This window comes from Panthera onca, chromosome E1 (genome assembly GCF_046562875.1).
Source record: "Panthera onca isolate mPanOnc1 chromosome E1, mPanOnc1 haplotype 2, whole genome shotgun sequence".
Lineage (NCBI taxonomy): Eukaryota > Metazoa > Chordata > Mammalia > Carnivora > Felidae > Panthera > Panthera onca.
In genome coordinates this window covers 4,673,770-4,693,447 of record NC_138352.1, presented here as the reverse complement: position 1 = coordinate 4,693,447, position 19,678 = coordinate 4,673,770, and the positions used below count along the sequence as shown (strand labels likewise).

The 19,678-nt window shown below is 52.3% G+C and overlaps 1 protein-coding gene across 1 annotated transcript in view; it reads left to right on the top strand.

Moving 5' to 3' along the window:
- FAM20A (FAM20A golgi associated secretory pathway pseudokinase) overlaps positions 1 to 19,678 on the top strand; it is a 50,443-nt gene extending 30,765 nt beyond the window's left edge. The window contains exons 2-11 of the mRNA XM_060645592.3: positions 6,397 to 6,581; positions 7,310 to 7,360; positions 8,896 to 8,974; positions 13,940 to 14,032; positions 14,804 to 14,919; positions 15,606 to 15,786; positions 16,760 to 16,869; positions 17,247 to 17,328; positions 17,798 to 17,857; positions 19,058 to 19,678. Coding sequence (XP_060501575.1) covers positions 6,397 to 6,581; positions 7,310 to 7,360; positions 8,896 to 8,974; positions 13,940 to 14,032; positions 14,804 to 14,919; positions 15,606 to 15,786; positions 16,760 to 16,869; positions 17,247 to 17,328; positions 17,798 to 17,857; positions 19,058 to 19,322 — 1,222 coding nt within the window. The 3' untranslated portion in view covers positions 19,323 to 19,678. The remainder of the gene's footprint in view (positions 1 to 6,396; positions 6,582 to 7,309; positions 7,361 to 8,895; positions 8,975 to 13,939; positions 14,033 to 14,803; positions 14,920 to 15,605; positions 15,787 to 16,759; positions 16,870 to 17,246; positions 17,329 to 17,797; positions 17,858 to 19,057) is intronic.

Genomic DNA, 19,678 nt, shown 5'->3' with positions numbered 1-19,678 from the left:
CACACATACACACATATACACACACTCACATATACACACTCGCACACACTCACACACGCACACACACTCACACACATTCACACACACACACTCACATATGCACACACATACACTCACACTCACACACATACACACTCGCACACACATATACTCACATACACTCATACACACTTACACTCATACACCCTCACATATGCACACACACATTCACACTCACATATTCACACACACTCACATACTCACATATACACACTCATATACACACTCGCACATACATATACTCACATACACTCATATACACACTCACACTCATACACACATATGCACACACATATTCACACTCACGTATTCATACTCACTCATATGCACACACACACATACTCACACACACATACACACACTGACATATACACACTCACATATTCACACATTCACATACACACACACACACCTTTTTCTTAATGTCTATTTATTTATTTTGAGAGAAAGAAACTGAGCAGAGAAAGAGGGAGAGAGAGAATCCCAAGCAGGCTCCGTGCTGTCCAACGCAGGGCTCGAACTCACGAACCCTGAGATCACGGCCTGAGCCAAAAACCAAGGGGGGGGACACTTAACCAACTGAGCCACCCAGGCGCTATATCTTTTCAAAAACATAATGGGATTTACTCTTGCCATATTGATTGACCTGCTTTTTTTAGAAGACGACTATCCCTTTTTTTCTAAGTGTAACAAACAGGAAAGAACGCAGGTAACCCCCCCTTCCCCTCACCCCGCCCCACGCTCACCGCTTTCATGCTTGCCACTGACAACCGTGATCAGAGTGCAGGCTGGCGGTGTGCCTTTTGGGGTTAAAAAAAAGGGGCGCCTGGGTGGCTCAGTCGGTTAAGTGCCAGCTGGGCTCAGGTCACGATCTCGCGGTTCGTGGGTTCGAGCCCCCGCGTTGGGCTCCGTGGTGACAGCTCCGAGCCTGGAGCCCGCTTCGGATTCTCTGTCTCCCTCTCTCTGTCTGCCCCTCCCTGGCTCATGATCTCTCTCTCTCAAAAATAAACGGAAGGAAGGAAGGAAGGAAGAAAGGAAAAGATATTACCCTTAACAGCCCTAATTTAATCATTCAAAACAAACAAAAAAGCAGTAGGAAGGATACCCTTTCTTTCCCGCCCCACCTTCTCCCCAGGCTATGGCACTGGCTCTGGTGAGGGCAGGATGACAAGCCAGAGAGCCAACTGTCCCCACCTAGCAGTAAACGTGGATGCTTTAAAGAGGAATTTGTCCTCGTCCAGAAGTTGCACTCAATTTGCCACATGTGTTTTTCCTTCTCTGGACTCTGCCTCCTCGCCTGCTGCTGCGGCTGGAACCCATCAGCTTGGAGCGCCCCGCCCCCCCAACCCTGTGCCCGGAGCAACCCGCCCCCCCAACCCTGTGCCCGGAGCGCCCCACCCCACGGACCCTGTGCCCAGACCCCCCTCGGCCAGGCTCTTCCTCCTAACTTGCTCTGGGCGCTGCTCCGATTCGGGGTGACTAGCTTAGCTCCGGCCTGTGCAATCTTTCCACCAGACTCCCAAGAGAGGCCAGCAGGCCACTGAGATTGAGCCGCAGAGTCTGGCCTGACTAGTCGCTAAAATAAAAATAAATGTTAATAACGTAAGGAAAAGTTGGCGGGAGGCCTACAGCCCTGGTCAACAATGCGTCCTTTCCCCTGATTGTCATAAATCATAAGACACGGGTCATGTTGAAGAACGATCACAGTGGCTCACATCTCCCCGCACCCCGGGCTGGATGGCTGCCAACGGCTTGCTGTCTCCGGCAAGAGGTCTCAGCCGTCTTTGTCTCTTCTGCTCTTGCAGACCAAAGTCTTAAAATAACAGAGTTCCCTCGCCTTGTCTGCTCTGTGCTCGGACTTCCCCACAGCTACACGGCCGGGGGGACAGGGTGTCTTAAAACCACCCTGCGCTGACTCAGGTCACATCTGCATCTGCTTTAATGGCAAAGGGCACTGAACACGGGTGGGGTGCTATTTTGTTATTTTGTTGTTGTTGCTGTTGTTGTTCTAGCTTTAGTGGGGTGTAATCAACAAGTGGGGTGTAATCGACAAAGCCTATATGTGTGTAAGGTGCAGAGCTTCATATTTCAATACATTGTTAAATAATTCACTATGCAGCCAATGAACTTATCCATCACCTTACACAGTTACCTTGTGTGTGTGTGCGCGCGCGTGTGCGTGTGCGTGTGTGCACGCACGTAGCGAGAACACTTAAAATCGATATTCTTAGCCTATGTCAAGCGTGCACTAGAGTATCCTTAACTGTGGTGACACTGCCGGGTATTAAATCTGCAGAATTTAACGCATCCTGTAACTGAAACTTTGTTGCCTTTGACTAAGCTCTCCCCAGGGCTCCTTCCTCTCAGCCCCTGCAACTACCTTCCCACCCTCTCTGCTGCAGTGAATGAGTTGGACTGTGTTAAATTCCAGATATGACTGAGCTCGCGCAGTGTCGCCTGCCTGTGTCCGGCTTCTTTCACTTCGCACAGTGTCCTCCGGGCCTCATCCAGAAGTTCGTCCACGGGCAGGATCTTCTTTGTTAAGGCTGAATAATATTCCGTGGCGCAGATATAACACACGCCCTTGACCTAGTTATCCACTGACAGGCATAGAAGTTGCTTCCGTGTCCCTTGCGAATAAAAACCACAGTGAACGCGGGAGCGCGGGCGTCTCTTCAAGTACGGGCTTCGTTCCCTTTTTACATATACCCAGCCTACACAGGATGTTTTAAATTTTTTTGTAATTTTTTTAACTGTTTATTTATCTTGAAGGAGAGAGAGAGAGCATGAGCAGGGGAGGGGCAGAGAGAGAGGGAGACAGAGAATCTGAAGCAGGCTCCAGGCTCTGAGCTGTCAGCGTAGAGCCCGACGAGGGGCTCGAACCCACGAGTGGCGAGATCATGACCTGAGCTGAAGTCGGACGCTCAGCCGACTGAGCCACCCAGGCACCCTGGGGATGTTTTAAATCTTAAGTCAACATGTTTTAAAAAGGAGATTATACATTGTGATCAGAATCTGGATTTTTAGGGGCACTTGGGTGGCTCAATCGGCTAAATGTCTGACTCTTGATTTCCACCTCAGGTCATGATCCCAGAATCATGAGAGGGAGCCCCGCATCAGGCTTGGCACCACAGTGCAGAGCCTGCTTAAGATAGTCTTGGGGCGCCTGGGTGGCTCAGTCGGTTAAGCGACCGACTTAGGCTCAGGTCATGATTTCGCGGTCAGTGAGTTCAAGCCCCACGTCAGGCTCTGTGCTGACAGCTCAGAGCCTGGAGCCTGTTTCGGATTCTGTGTCTCCCTCTCTCTGACCCTCCCCTGTTCATGCTCTGTCTCGCTCTGTCTCAAAAATAAATAAACGTTTAAAAAAAAAAAAAAGATTCTCTCTCTCTCTCTCTCTCCCCCACTCGCTTGTGCACACTCTCTCTAAAAAAAAAAAAAAAAAGAAAGAAAAAGAAAAAAATATCTGGATTCTTAGCTTCTCTTGAAAACTCAGAATAAAAGATTTCTCAGGAAAATGTAAGTTTCCTGACAACAAACGCTTTGTTTTGTACACAGCCTTAGTTTCAGTATGTAGATCAGTGTCTAGCAGTCAATAAATGTTTGATGAATGAATAAATAAATGAACAATGACAAGACATGACTACTGTTAGCTGAAACCTAATGGCAGCTGTCCCCTTTAGATGGGGAGTGTGCTCTCCCTTGCATGTCGAGTAAGTGTGCCCTACGGATGAGTTAAGGGTGGAGAAATGAAGCTCATACTTTTATGGGCTGAATGCTTGTGAGTCCCCTGCACCCACCCACCCCCACCACCAAATTCATATGTCAAAGCCCTAACTTCCACGGCCATGGTATTTGAAGGTGGGGGTCTTTGGAAAACAATGAGGTTTAGATGAGGTCATGAGGGTAGAGGCCCATGACGGGATTAGTATCCTTACAAGAAGAGAACGAGAGGTTCCCCTCTCTCCACGTGAAGACACAGCGAGAGGGTGGCCATCTGCAAGTCAAGAAGTAAAAACCCTCATCCAGGGCTCAATCTGGGGGCGCCTGGGTGCCTCGGTCAGTTAAGTGGCTGACTCTTGATTTCCGCTCAGGTCACAACCTCAAGGTTCATGAGTTCGAGCCCCACGATGGGCTCTGCCCTGACAGTGTGGAGCCTGCTTGGGATTCCCTGTCTTCCTCTCTCTCTGCCCCTCCCCTGCTCCTACATGTTCTCTCTCTCTCTCTCTCTCTCTCTCTCTCTCTCTCTCTCTCTCAAAATAAATAAATAAATATTTTCTTAAAAAAAGAACTGAATCTGCCCATACCTTAATCTTGGACTTGCCAGCCTGTAGAACTGCAAGAAACCGACGTCCGTTGGCTAAGCCACCTGGTCTGCAGAATTTTGTTACGGTGGCCAGAGGGGGCCAATATACACACACTGCCGCCAGGTACTTATCTTAGCCCCCCCGGAGAGGCTGATAAAGGAGAAAATGGAAACGCATAGCTCTGCCTGACGGATGTGAGCCTAATTGAATTCTGTAGATGGGTAGAAACGTGTCCAGAAAGGAAGTTCCATCCATGTAGAGTTACCTCGCCATCCGCACCCCTTCTCTCTCCTGACCTCCTGGCTGGGGTTGAGGAAAGCCTTCTGGAATGGACCTTCCTGGCGACTGGCCGCAAACATTGTAAATGGGCAAGTACCGTGGACCGATTTGTGTCGCCCCCCCCCAAGATTCCTACATAGAGTGGGCCCTAATTCAATAGGGCTGGTGTCCTTATGAGAGCAGGAGACGCGAGGGATGCTCGCACACAGAGAGAAGACAACGTGAGGAAGAAAGAAGGAGGCCGTCCCCGAGGCCGAGAGAAAGCGAGAGGGGGCGCAGGCGAAATCAAAACGTGGCCACATTTTGATCTTGGACTTCGGCCTCCAGAAGCGTGCGAAAATAAATGCCTGCTGTTGACTCTCCCGGTCAGTGGTATTTTATTTGGGCATCTGAGCTAAGACAGTGGGTCAGGGTTCATTAGCAATGTGGACACAGTGCCTAAAATACACAAAAGCTTTTCAAACGCGGCAGGACCTGAACAAAGAAAATGTGTTGGCTCGAAAAGGAGAACTCCGAAATCAAAATGAATTCATATGTAATTAAATGTTTTTACAAAACAGTGAGTCAGTGTTGACTCGGCTACATTACCGGATGCTTTATTCTTAACAGAATTCGCAACGACAGAATTCAGAAATCAAAAATCATAGCAAAAAAAATGTTTTAAAAACCCACACCAACCCATCACAGACCTCAGAGGTGTGGTATCAGCTTGAGAAATATGCACATAGAGGAGCACCATTTTCCTGCCCCCAAAAATCCCACGTTCCCCTGCAGTCAGCGTCTCCTCGCCAGGTGACATCATGCTAATTTGCTCTGCCTTCCAAATGGAAGCCTTCACCTTTTTATTCAACCATCTGTCGAAATAATGCCTCCCTCTCTAATCCTTAGATACACCTGTCGCCCGCCGGCCTCTCCTCGCGCACCCCTGTAATACCCCATTCAATCCAAACGCCCCCCATTCGTTACGAGTCAGCTGAAGTCCACCTTCCTCCCCGATTGTCTTCCTCTGACCAGTCTTTCCCTTCTCCAAAATATTGGGAGCGAGGGGGTAGTCTGAACCACATATCTAGCAGTCAACTTATAACTGCCTTCTTTTTGGCTCCGATGATTTCACAGACCTACAACTTGTCTCCCAAACTAGACTCTTGGCCTCCGTAGGGCACTGGCATTGGTTTTTATTTGTACCCTGGTAGAAAAGGCTCTTGAGTGGGCCAACAGTAAATGGCTAATTAATTCTTCTTTTCCTATATGACTCATCGTTTAATCTATTGTCTAATCTATCTCTACTTAAGGGATCCTTGCCCTCCATTCACTTCCTTCTCTCCAAACGTCAGAAAATAGTGGGGAAATATAACATACAGACTTCTTCCATGGAAAAGTGCACAGGAGAGGCCCAGAACACCTCCCCGAGATCCCCAGTTATAGGAAGTCCCCAATTTTACTCGTCATCATCTACTCTTTTCCTCTGCCGTGGTTGTCATGGCTTATAGTTAGGTATTTGTGTGTTTGTGTATGACACTGTGTAACCATGCACCTGTTGTACTCGCTAGATTGTAAGCCCTCAGAGGGCAAGGAAGGCGTGTGCCCGTTTTGCTCCCCCCACCCCCCGCCATGGTATCCTAAGCAGAGCAAAAGGCTGGGTACACAGTGGGCACTTAATACTGCTGCTGAAGGAATGAAAGAATGAATAGAGAGCCCAGACACGGTGCTTTCGCAAGTCTCTGCGTTCTCGTAGCCCAACCGAAACAGAACAAAACTCTCTCTGCTCTTTCAGGCGGCACAAGATGTACCAAGAACAGCTCAACCTTACCTCCCTGGACTCGCCACTACAGCTCCAACTTGACGCCAGCTGGATCCAGTTCCACCTGGGGATCAGCCGCCACGGGCTGTACCCCCGGTCCAGCCCTGTCGTCCGCCAACTCCTCCAGGACATGAGGCGCTCTCCCACCATCAGCGCTGGTGAGACTCACAGGGTCGCCTTGTGGGACGCCTTGACTTTCTCCCAGAGAAGCTGCGTAAACCATGTCAGGCTGGGCTCTAGCGTGAAATCTTAAAGGGTTGACTCTGACACCTGATAGGTGAGAAGAAGAAAAGGCTAGCCATTGATCCTTTCCCCCTTTGAAAGACCTCTTTTCATTCTAATCTCCTCACCACCCCATCAGAGAGCCCTAAGAGTTTCCACACACTTAAAGGATGGTGGTTTTGCTACCATTTATTGCATGCTCCTTTGGAACCTGTCAACGATCTTTCATACAGTGACTACGTGACATAGACCTTATCATGGCCATTTTACAGGCGGGGAAACTGAGACTCAGAGAGGTTAATCAGCTCAGCCAAAGACCCCGTGGTGGCGTTGGGATTCAAACACAGACCTGCTGTGTCCCAGGTCTGGGCTCTCAAGCACTCCAACAGTCCAGTTTCTAGAAGACCAAACTAGCGTCCTTCACTCACCCAGGCGCTGCTCGAGTACCCGCTGAAGGGCTAGAGGGCACGGGCCCTGGCATGGAGCAGGGTGGAGGCTGCAGCCAGCTGGGGCCACGGGACGTGCCCTGCTGAGTGGGCAAGGGCCCCCTGGGCCGCCTCACCGTCTCCCCCACTGCGGTCTAAACCAGAGTCGAGGCCCCTGTGTGGTGGGCTCTTCCAGGAACAAGCCTGGATGTTCTCACTGCCCTTTTCCTTCTTTGCAGATTACAGTCAGGACGAGAAAGCCCTGCTTGGGGCTTGTGACTGCACCCAGAGTAAGTGGCCCGGCCCCGCCTCTGTCCAGCCCCCTCCCCTCCACAGCCCTGTGAACCCCAAGATTTGGCAACAACAGAGGGGGCCCATCATCCACTCCGTGGTCCACTTCTGGTCGGAAGTTGGAGCATGACTCTCTCTGCCTAATCTCTGAGAACGCAACATTTTTCCCCACCCACCCACACAAAAGAAAAGAAAAGAAGAGGGACAGTTACCAGGCCCCGCTGGTGAGCCTGGGGTCCCTGCATCATCAAGGAGCTTGCTAGGAATGCAAAATGTCGGGGTGCCTGGGTGGCTCAGTCAGTTAAGCATCCAACCATTGATCTCAGCTCAGGCCTCGATCTCAGGGTTGTGAGTTCAAGCCCCAGCTGGGCTCTGCGCTGGGCCCGAAGCCTGCTTAAAAAAAATAAAAATAGAAAAGGGATGCAAAATTTCCGTCCCCACTCTGCTTTTGTGAATCGGAATCTGGAAATTAACATCGTCGGTTCTCAAGCTGGCCCCGTACTAGAGTTGCCCGGAGAGTTTTAAAAGGTACCATGTACTGGCCTCCCCCCCACAGGAGATTTTAATTCAGTTGTATGGGGTGATCCCCAGGCAGCAGAATTTTGAAGCCCTCCGGGTGCTTCTAATGTACCCAAAGTTGAGACCCACTGGGGTAAATGATGAAAAGAATCAAAAAGATAAATGTGAGCTATAGCCCCTCCCAGGGTGCTATGAATTGGGTACAGGCGTGCCTGGACACCGGAATCCCCAGCCCTCAGCGTGGGCAGGTCTGGGCCGGACACTGAGGCCCACAGGCCAGTCACCGCCAGCGATGAGTAACCTCACGCGTTGACGGCAATACTTACCCAACAGGGAAATTCCCGTGTAAGTCATGATGTGACAAAGGTTTGGAAGAAAGTTTGTAGGGCCCGGGGCTCCCCTTTCCTTTAGTTTAGCACCTGCCCTTTGCCATTTTATAGAAGACAAAGGTTGAGCAAGTCGTTGTCCCAACCGTCACGGGGCTTATAGCAAGGCCAGGATGGGGCAAAGCGTGTGAAGGGCTCCATGACATCCCTGGAGGCAGCACCCAGCTCAGGGTGACGGAGGTGCCCCCGCAGGTGTCTTACTCACCAGACCCTGTCTCACCCAGGTATGCAGTGTCGAACGGAAGGAGATGTAGATAAACTCGCCCAGTGCAATGTAACAGGTGACACAACCAGAATCCACTGGGACGGAGGTACAAAGAGGAAGACAGTGGTTCTTCTTAGGAAAACGTTTTCTGGGGTTTGCAGTGAGTGTCTGTCCGGGGAATCCCGCATTGTCTGCCCTGTTCCCACGACAGCAGAAAAAGTAATGCCTTGAGCCCCTGGATCCGCTCTCCGTGGCCTGACATGCTAGGCCTTACCCTGCAAGGTTTTGAAAGCAAACGCTAGGCTTCGGGGTCTTATTAAGGGCCAAGAGAAGAAATCAGCTGGGTTTATTGAGTGAACAAAGGCTCACAGCCCCGAGGTTAGGCCCAGAAGGATTGCTAACTCCCCGCTTCTCCCCCTTACAGTTGTGAAACCCAGTGGGGTCCACCTCAAGCTGGTTCTGAGGTTCTCAGACTTCGGGAAGGCCATGTTCAAACCCATGAGGTAAGTGACTGCCTTCCTCACCTCCACGTCCAGCTGTGGCAGCCGTAAGGGAGTTTTGACCAAAAATTAATAAATGTGGGCTAAAATCTTCAAGCTAGTCCTTTATGGGCTCTCTTGGGGGCAGTCTGCCCAAGCGTATAACTGATTTTAGTGGTCATGAAAAACAGTAAAAGGCAGTCTTGATCAGGTCGTTGCTTGTATCTAGGCCACATGCTTTCCCTGATTGGCTCTTGGGTCATCAATAGGCTTATGGGCCAGGTACTGTCACAGAGGGGCCACCTTGCCCCAACCTCCCTGCTGCAAGCAGCGGAACTGGGATTCAAACCCAGACGGCTGGCTTGCAGAATTCCCACTGCACCTCTATACTTGATCCCCACTTTTGTTTCCAGGCCCAGGACCCTCACAAAGTCTACTTTATAGATGACTGAAAAACTAGACAATGAAGAAAGGGTACTAGGGAGGCAATTACACCTTTACGCTAATTTCTGTTTTATTCCTAACAACAGCACATACATGTCTTTAAAATACTGTGGCACAGATGTGTGGGCGAAATACTATGCAGTCTACAGACAGAGCTTGGTGTGCGTATGGATTCCTCGCCCCAAAGGGTCTATAGCTCAAAGACTGGGGACTTTTGAGGTGACACTGTCCCTCCTGCAGATGACACGCACAAGGGAAAATGGCCCAAGACGGGTTCCCGTTACCCAGGTCACGCTTTCTGCCAGAAGGCACTGTCTTCCGGGGGATCCAATTAGACTGACTTAGAGTCCAAACCTTCTGGCAACGGACAGGCCTTAGTACCTGCATTGCTTTGGCAAAACACCCCTTTAAAGAGAGCTTCTGTGTACACTGGGATCACTTGGGGACCCTTAAACATCCTGATGCCCGGGTGGCTCAGTCGGTTCAGTGTCTCACTTCAGCTCAGATCACAGTCTCACGGTTCCTGACTTCGAGCCCCGCGTCGGGCTCTGTGCTGACCGCTCAGAGCCTGGAGCCTGTTTCAGATTCTGTGTCTCCCTCTCTCTCTGATCCTCCCCCGTTCATGCTGTGTCTCTCTCTGTCTCAAAAATAAATAAATAAATAAATAAATAGCCTGATGCCTGAGTCCCACCCTCCGGGAGTCCACTAGGACTGGTCTGGGAGCTCCCCCTGTGATCCCAAGGCCAGACGACCTTGGGAACCGCTGCTACATAAGGGGATCCTCCATTGCTCCCGTGTGAGAACCCAAACACCTAGTTATTTGATCAATTTCAACCTGTAACTTATCAGAGAGGCACATGAAACAAGTGAATGTCTGCCTATGTTTAATTTATTGATGAAAAAGACCCCATCCTATAAAACGATACGTAGATTCATAGAAATCTTGCCTGTTCCTTCCAGACTCTTTCCTCGCTCATCCAAAAAAATTTTATTTATTCATTTTGAGAGAGAGAGACAGAGAATGCGAGCAAGGGACGGGCAGAGAGAGAGGGAGAGAGAATCCCAAGCAGGCTCCACGCTGTCAGCACAGAGCCCAACATGGGGCTCGATCCCACGAACTGTGAGATCATGACCTGAGCCAAAATCAAGAGTCAGATGCTTAACCAACTGCGTTGGTTAAGCCCCAGCGAACCATCACTCATCCAAATGCTTAATGTCAATCATCATCGTCACCAGGGTCAAGTTGGGGGCCAATGTTGAAAGAATGTTAAGTTCTACACCCATCACTGCCACCAGTCTGTTTTAAGCAGTTCTGTCGGTAATAAAACCCAACGCAGAATGGAGGCAGCTCTGCTGAAGGAGTCTATCCCCGACAAAATAAGAGGAGGCTGTGTCATTTGAGAACAGGCAAGGAATCAAGTATAGAGAAGTTCACTTTTCTGAGGGACAGTTTTGGGAGGGGATCTCATCTCGTATTCAGGCATATAAAATACTGGGGGGAAATTGTGTTCCTTTTTAAAGGGAGTGATCCCAGTGAGAAATACTGGGGGAAAATTGTGTTCCTTTTTTTTTTTTTTTTTTTTAACGTTTATTTATTTTTGAGACAGAGAGAGACAGAGCATGAACGGGGGAGGGGCAGAGAGAGAGAGAGGGAGACACAGAATCGGAAGCAGGCTCCAGGCTCTGAGCCGTCAGCCCAGAGCCTGACGCGGGGCTCGAACTCACAGACCTCGAGATTGTGACCTGAGCTGACGTCGGACGCTTAACCAACTGAGCCACCCAGGCGCCCTGTGTGTTCCTTTTTAAAGGGAGTGATCCCAGCGAGCACACCTGGCTGGTTTAGCCAAAGCTCCAGGAGAAGGCAGGTGATTCTTTGTCACACCACTCAGCTGAACACAGAGCCACCAAGTTTGGGGAATTACAGGGCTTTAAACGATTATTATGGTTAGTCATGCGGGGTGAGCGCAGGCTCAGAGGTGAGCACTGGTTACAGAGAGGAGGCAGAAGGAATGCGGATGTAGAAACACGAGGCATTAAAGAGAAGCATAAAGACAGTGATAAACTGGGGCCTCTGGGTGGCTCAGCTGGTTAAGCGTCCAACCCTCGATTTTGGCTCAGGTCACAATCATGCGGTTCGTGAGATCAAACCCTGAGTCGGGCTCTGTGCTGACGGCACAGGGTCTGCTTGGGATTCTCTCTCTCCCTTTCTCTCTGTCTCTGCCCCTCCCCCTCCCCCCACTCAGGCTCTCTCTTTCTCTAAATAAACTAAAAAAACGATGAGAAATCTGCAAATTCACCTCACCTCATCGGCTCCACGAGTTGCATCCTCAGAGCAGAATTCTTATCCGGCACATGAGCATGGCTGTGAGCTTTTAAAATGAAAGCTAATATAGAGCGGATGAGGTTCACTGTGACTTTTTATACGTGGGGACGAAAACCACTCACACGGGCCACGTTTTCCTGCAGGAAAGAACAGGAAGTACTTGTCTGCCCCGTCACTTAACAAACAAAATACAAAGACTGTTCAAACGAACAGGGTTATCTCTCTGAGCGTAACGCAAAAGTTTCCAACATTGTGTCTATTCTTACACCGTAACACAAAGTGCAAATGTGCATCTGTACGCAATTTAGTCCAAACCCAAACAGCATCGTTTAAAAATGTTTTCCTTGGAAAAGCATGCGTTTATTTCTACATGTAACTTACAGTAAAAAAAAAAAAAAAAAAAAAAAATTTGTCCCTTCTTAAAAATGTCTTCAGATGATTTCAATTCTGACCATAATTCAAGATTATATTTTTCATGTGATATATGCAATATATATACTGAGAAATACGTCAGCGCTTGCCGAAGCCTGAGAAGCACCCAGGTACAAATGATTTTCAAGTTTAAAATCACATCTAGATATGCCTTACAAAAACAGGGAAAAGATGCTTTAGAAAATTCTAGAAAGGGCCGGAAGATTGTGTAATCTTAGGGATGGATGCCTGGATGTATTCTTCTGGATATTCTTCAGGAATTAAAATTTGGAGACTGGGACACACGGACGGTCCTTGCTGCCCAGACATCCAGAGGCGACGCTGGTGAGGAGATGCAGGGCAGGCCTGGGCACCGAGGCCGGTCCACGAAATGTGGCTGCGCCCTTTTTAAATAGAATCCCTGCTTCTGGGCAGCCTCTCGCTGTGGTTTCTAGGACTTGTGTTTCTTGGCAAAGCGCACGTCACTATTTCAATTGCTGGGGCTGTGTGTTTACAGCTTTCTGTAACACTGTACTTATTTACCTGTGGATGGCTTCTGCAGCTCTCTCGCGGTCCCACACGATGGATGATACGATTGCTCAAAGGTCTTCGTCCTTCTGTATCTTAGCGTCGAGGCAGGTCACCCAGGCTGCCCGTGATGACCGCGAGGCACCTTCCTGAACACACATGCCAGCCGGCCCGTCACACCCGGGCAGGCTGTCGCTTTTCAGGAATCCGTTAGAAATTTTTAAATGTACATAAATCAATTTCCTCTGCACCAGCCTCCCTCGAGCCTCTGGCTGGGCTCACTCTCAGGACCCAGCTGAGGTTTCTCTGAGGGGACAGGCTCGATTACTCACCCCTGTCACCCTAAGACCTGGACCCTCTCTGTTCTTCAATATCAGTTGTACTAAACTATAATATAATAACCCGGGGCGCCTGGGTGGCTCAGTCGGTTGAGCAGCCGACTTCAGCTCAGGTCATGATCTCGCGGTCCGTGAGTTCGAGCCCCACGTCGGGCTCTGTGCTGACGGCTCAGAGCCTGGAGCCTGTTTCGGATTCTGTGTCTCCTTCTCTCTCTGACCCTCCCCCATTCATGCTCTGTCTCTCTCTGTCTCAAAAATAAATAAACGTTAAAAAAAAATTTAAAAAAAAACTATAATAACCCTAGGGCACTGTTCCTGTTATACCGCCCCGCCTGCTCGTCTACCCCTAACCCTTGACCCCTGGGTCTGTGCCAGCCTCTTGTTCTCTTCTGTTTACACCTGCTGAAGGATGTTTGTCTTTCTTCCGGACTCAACTACTTTTTAAAAAAATTTTTTTTAATTTATTTATTTTTGAGAGAGAGAGAGTGCACAGGCGCAAGTTGGGGAGGGGCAGAGAGAGAGGGAGACACAGAATCCGCAGCAGGCTGCAGGCTCCGAGCCATCAGCACAGAGCCCGATGCGAGGCTCGAACTCACAAACTGGGAGATCATGACCTGAGCCGAAGTCGGACGCTTAACCGACTAGGCCACCCGGGCACCCCTGGACTCAACTACTTTTTAAAAGAATCAGCCGCTGTCTCCAAAGTTGCTCAAACAGGAGACCTGGTAGGGGGAGTGCCTGCCGGACAAGCTCCGGGGAGAATACTGCAGGTCTGCCCCCCGCCCAGGGAGCCGCAGGCCGACCGTGGTGCCCCACTCCGTCATGCACACAGACCTTAAAAGCATGAAAGCATGTTTCCCCTTCCCTGCGATCACGCTTCTCAGCTCTCTTCTCAGGCTCCCGCTGAAGTCTGAGTCCAGGGCGTGACTCCTCCCTTCCTTCCAGACAGCAGCGACATGAAGAGACACCCGCCGACTTCTTCTATTTCATCGACTTCCAGAGACACAACGCTGAGATTGCAGCTTTCCACCTGGACAGGTAGGGCCGGGCCCCGGGGACGTGGCGTGGACTTGGAGGGCTGACCGCCAGAGAGGGGCGCTGGGCAGACCCCCAGGTGGGAAGGCCCTGGCATTTCTTCTTTCTGGCACCCGGTCATTCGTGAACTTCAGTGTTGCCCTTGAACCCAACGCGTTTCCTCAGCCCCACCACTGAAAAACACAAGGTTTCTAAGGTAATGAGAAGAATGACCTAGAGAGAAAACTAACCCTGCCAGGAGGCTCAGGCTGCCACCTTGGAGCTGACCTTGCCCTTTGCTCTAGTTTCCTGCTCTGGAGACGGGGAAAAGGCATTCACCCCCATGTACCCCAGGAGTCTTAAACGATGTTAAAAGGTGAAAGCGCGGTCCTAAACTTCCTCCCCTCCTATTTGCCCGGCATTGCTACTCAAGGTGTGTTCTATGGACTGGCCGCCAGGGGGCACCACCCGGGAGCTTTTCACAAATGCCGAATCTCGGGCTCCCCCCTGGACCCACTGAATCAGAGCCTGCAAGTGAGCGAGATGCCAGGTGACTCGTTACGTACGTGGAATTACGAGAAGCTCTGACCTAGGACGCGGCCTGCGTTGTGCGAAGGCTTGCCCAGGAGGCCTGCCGGAATCGGGATTCCTTTTCCACCCCTTCCGATACGGGTTTGCCCTGGGCACGGTCAGCTCAGTAGCGCAGAGCGCCCTCGGCTGGCCGTGGTCGGGAATGGCAGTCGACGTCCAACGGGCCACCACCGCCCTCGCTGAGCAAGGCTTTGTCTCTTTCAGGATTCTGGACTTCCGACGAGTGCCACCCACAGTGGGGAGGCTAGTCAATGTCACCAAGGAAATCCTAGAGGTCACCAAGAATGAAATCCTGCAGAGTGTTTTCTTCGTCTCTCCAGGTGGAGTACTGGCCGGAGCAGGGTTTGCCACCGGGATGGGTATATGCTGCCCCCAGACGCTCCCCCCCTGGTGCCCCCGAGCATCACGCCCGTGAGATGCCAAGCAGGCTGTGTGGGCATGAGCTACAGCGCCAGCCTCCCCGGCATCAGATGTTACCCATGCAAACAAAGAGCATTCTAATCACACGGATGGGATGCCGGGAGACGGGGTCCCACGCTTTCTGTCCTGAGACATTTGAAAATTGGTACCCAGCATCCCCAGTCTAAAAGCATTCACGGGGCGCCTGGGAGGCTCAGTCGGTTAAGCCTCCGACTGTTGGGTTTCGGCTCAGCTCACCGTCTCATGCTTTGTGGGTTCGGGCCCTGCCTCAGGCTCTGAGCTGACAGCATGGAGTCTGCTTGGGATTCTCTCTCTCTCCCCGTCTTTCTTTCTCTCTCTCTCTCTGCCCCTCCCCCGCTGGCTCAGTCTCTCTCTCTCAAAATAAATAAATTGAAAAAAAAAAAAAAAAAAGCATTCACAAGCCCTGACATCTGGAAATGCAATATTTTCTTCTTCTTCTGCCTCTTCCCAAGCTGTGGGTTCAGGGTTTCCCTTCCCTCCTAGAGGATTTGGGGGGCGGGGGGGAGGCGCTGGAAAATGGCCTTGCCCCCTTCTCTTAGTCCTCTCTCTCCTCCGCACCCTCCAGCCAGCAACGTGTGCTTCTTTGCCAAGTGCCCATACATGTGCAAGACTGAATACGCCGTCTGCGGTAACCCGCACCTGCTGGAGGGCTCCCTCTCCGCCTTCCTGCCGTCCCTCAACCTGGCCCCCAGGCTGTCTGTGCCCAACCCCTGGATCCGCTCCTACTCGCTGGCAGGAAAAGAGGAGTGAGTTGGCCCCCTGGCCACAGTGCCCTGCCCCCGGCCCTCCAGGCTTGTCCCTGACAGTGGCTACAGTCCCTGTCCCAAGGCCTGGCGGCTAGCCTGGCTTTTGGACCCCAGAAGCTGTCCCCGACCATTTGCCTTACATGGATTCTGGAACCAGCTGTGCCTCGTCTCCCCCTTTCGCTCATGGATTCAGTTACAAAGAGCCTACTGTGTACCCAGTACTGGGTGCCAGGGGTTACGGAAACCAAAGACCCAGGCTCTCCCCTCGGGAGGCTCCCAGCCTAGTGGGGTGGTCAGACAAGAAGCCTTGAGTATGAAAACACGGTGCTACACCTGCTTGTCATACACACGAGCCCATGAGGAGCCCATGGGAGAGACGCCTGCTTCCCTATGGCTGTGGGCTGAGCGCCCACAGCAGGCGCTCAGTTTCTAGCAGGTGATGGAATGCATAGGTTCATCCGTCCAGCCACTGCTGAGGAGAAGTGAGTGGAGAAGGGTTTCTGGAGGACAGGACAGATCCTCGGGGACTCGTGAAGGCAGGGTCAGAGCCCAGCAGATGGACAGGGACAAGGGGGCATTCTAGCAGAGGAGCATAGGAAAGGGAGAGGTGACAGAGAATTGGGGGCCTGGCAGGGGGGCTCCGAATGGTTCAGGGCCAGGGTCCAGGAGGCTCGGTGACAGGAGCTGCAGGCTCTGGCACGCGGTATCCCAGCCAGGAGTATAGCGCCCAGCAGAATGGATGCTCAGGACCCAGAACCTTCTTCGCCCCACGTGGGGTCTGCAGCCCCCCACCACGTCTTTGCCCGGGGGCCTCCTGTGTCCCCAGCTACCACCCGCATGCCCAGGACCTGCCGGCAGCCCAGGGTGGGATCGGGGAGGCAGGGATCGGAGGGGGCAAGGGGAGGTGTGAGAAGGACCCCCAACACCTTGCCATCTTGGCTCTTCCAGCCCCAGGACTTCTTCTCCCCCTCAGGTGGGAGGTCAATCCGTTGTACTGCGACACGGTGAAACAGATCTACCCGTACAACAGCAGCCGCCGTCTCCTCAACATCATCGACATGGCCATCTTCGACTTCTTGATAGGTAGGTCCCCGGGCTCGGGCCCTGGGCCGCGGCGGCCCCCCGCTCTTGGGCTGGGATTCGCCATGACCTTGGGCGGAAGAGTTGCAGCCTGGAGCGCGAGGACTGAGTGAGCTGGGGAGCGGCCCAGGTCCCAGACGACAGAAGTTCCCATGCTCCCCTCTTCAGAGAGGACGTCACTCGGGAGGCAGGCACGCGGTGTGAAAACGGCCCACCGGAGGGCTTGCTTGCCTGGGTTGGCTCCCTTCTCCCTCTGCGGCTCCACTCAGGACCCCGGGGAAACAGCCTGTGGCCCTGGGTTCGGAGTCCGGCCTCAGCCGGTGACAGGCCTCCGTGCCCGGGAGAGCTCAGAGGTCCGCAGCGTCTGCCCTCCTTCACAGGGAACATGGACCGTCACCATTACGAGATGTTCACCAAATTTGGGGATGACGGGTTCCTTATTCACCTTGACAACGCCAGAGGGTAAGTGGGCCAACGCCCCTGTCCCGGCCATGGCCCTGGTGCGGCTGCCCGGGGCAAACGGGAGGCCCTTCCCCGTCCCGTTCCCGGCCGCCTTGCCCCACTCCTTCCACTTCGCTAAGTGACGCTAGAGTCCCCTCCTACCTGAGAGCGTTACTGAAACAGACTCGCGTTTTCCGTATTTTTTTTCACCGTGTGGTTCAGTCTTGGAGGCGGAACACACGGTTCATCCTCAGTGCCGGGTCCCCTGTAGTTAGGGAATGAATGAATGAACGAACGAACGAACGAATGAATGCACATCTTTGGACAGAGGCTTCTGTGAGCTGATTGAGGAGGGGGCTGGAGAGGAAGCCACCACGATCCCCGGCGTTTTACCCCAGGGCTGTGAGTCAAAACGAGGCTGAGGCAGAGGAGAGAGGCAATCATTAAGGAGGGGCTGTGGGCCACCCTGAAAGCCCGTGTCCCCTTCCAGGTTTGGACGACACTCCCAGGACGAACTCTCCATCCTGTCACCGCTGTCCCAGTGTTGCAGGTAAGCTTTCAGCTCCGGGGCAGGTCACGATCGCGACCCTTCACGCTCTGAAGGTCTCAAGTGTGCGCTAGGACGCCGGTGGGAAGGATGAAGGGAATGACCTCCTTTCTGGTACGGCCACAGAACCGTCCCCAGCAACAGCCTCTTTCACCTTTCAGCATAGGATGACTGAGGACCTCAAGGCTTGCAAACCCTCCGGTTGCCGAGTTGAATCCTTAACCCACTCAGAGATCTCACTCTTGCAAAGCCTGGGTCTTCAACGGGACTAATCACATCTCTGCTTCGCTCGGCACTCACAGAAGCTCAGATTACTACCTGCTCACAGGTCTAAGATCCTGACGGAAATCCCATAAACTTGGGGCGCCCGGCTGGCTCAGTTGGTAGAACACACGACTCTTGATCTCAGATCAGGTTGGGGGTTCGAGCCCCACATTGGGTGTAGAGAGTACTTAAAAATAAAATCTTAAAAAAAAAAAAAAAAGTCCCATAAACTCACGTCAGGTTGAAAGGAGGTAGTTAGACTTGGTGCGGCCGCCATTCTCTAGAGAGTGTCTAATCCACCTCCACACCTCTCCGGGGCTCAAGTCAGGCTCGTGAAATGGCCCACCTGCTCCGGTGCGGTATCTAGATCTAACTAGAAATCCCGGGATGCGCGCCTAGCAAAACCACCTTTCATTTCCAGCTGGAAAACTCAGAGCGAAGCATGTTCTTTATCTGCTTCCTAGCTTCATTTAAGCGTGCCTCCCTCCATCCCTCCCTGTCCTCCTCAGGCGAGAAAGCCGGTCGGACAGTTAAGCTGCTTACACATCTGAGTGCAAGTCGGATCCCCCCACCTACGAAGAAATCAAATTCCTAAAGCCCGGATTGGTTCCACCCCATTGCCATCCCTCCAAGAACCTGACACAGAGAAATCGTATAAAGTTGGCAAGGAACAACCGGGAGGCTGGCTTTTGAGATGGCAAACGTCCTCATCATGTCACCTGCCAGAAGCTTCTCTCGTTGGCTTTAAATCTCCTTGAGATGCCATTAAATGTGGCTTATTTCCTTTTCCCTGGTTTTCGTTAAAATGGGCTCGAAAAGACCCCGGGGAAGGCGGCTCCCAGGACATCAGCTACAACAGCTGCTTGCGGGGAACCGAGCTCAGGCAGGCTTTTCCCTTTGCATTTACTTAACTTGCCTCCTCTGACTTTGTCCTTCCAGGATAAAAAAGAAAACGCTTTCGCACCTGCAGCTGCTGGCCCAAGGCGACTACAGGCTCAGTGACGTGATGCGGGAGTCTTTGCTAGAAGACGAGCTCAGCCCCGTCCTCACGGAGCCCCACCTGCTGGCCCTGGACCGGAGACTCCAAATCATCCTACAGACAGTGAAGGGGTGTGTGGAGGCCCACGGAGAGCAGAGCGTCATAGCCAGTGACCCCGCAGGAGAGTCGGCCCCGGACTCTGGCCGGGCTAACCCGACAAGCTAGGGGCCGGGTGAAGCCGCACGTCAGGGACGACGCCTGCGGCCAGCGGTGGACTCGGGTGCGGACCCCGGCTTCCTCGCACCCCCGTCGAGCGGGGAGGCGCTGGGTCAGGAAGTCCTGGGGCACCAGGATGATTCTACAGGAGCAAGACCCAAAGCAGAGCGATCCGCCGAACTTCCCCGGTGCACTGCTTCTCTAGGGGACCTCCTTGGCTCCCTCTTTCCCAGCAGGCACTGCTTCCTCAAGGCCACAGACCAGCTCCTGAACCCACCAGGGAAATCTGGGCAGGAGTCGGGCTTGGAAGGCCGGGAAGCCTTGTCCCCCGGAAAAGGGTAGAACAAATAAAATAAAAGGACGCC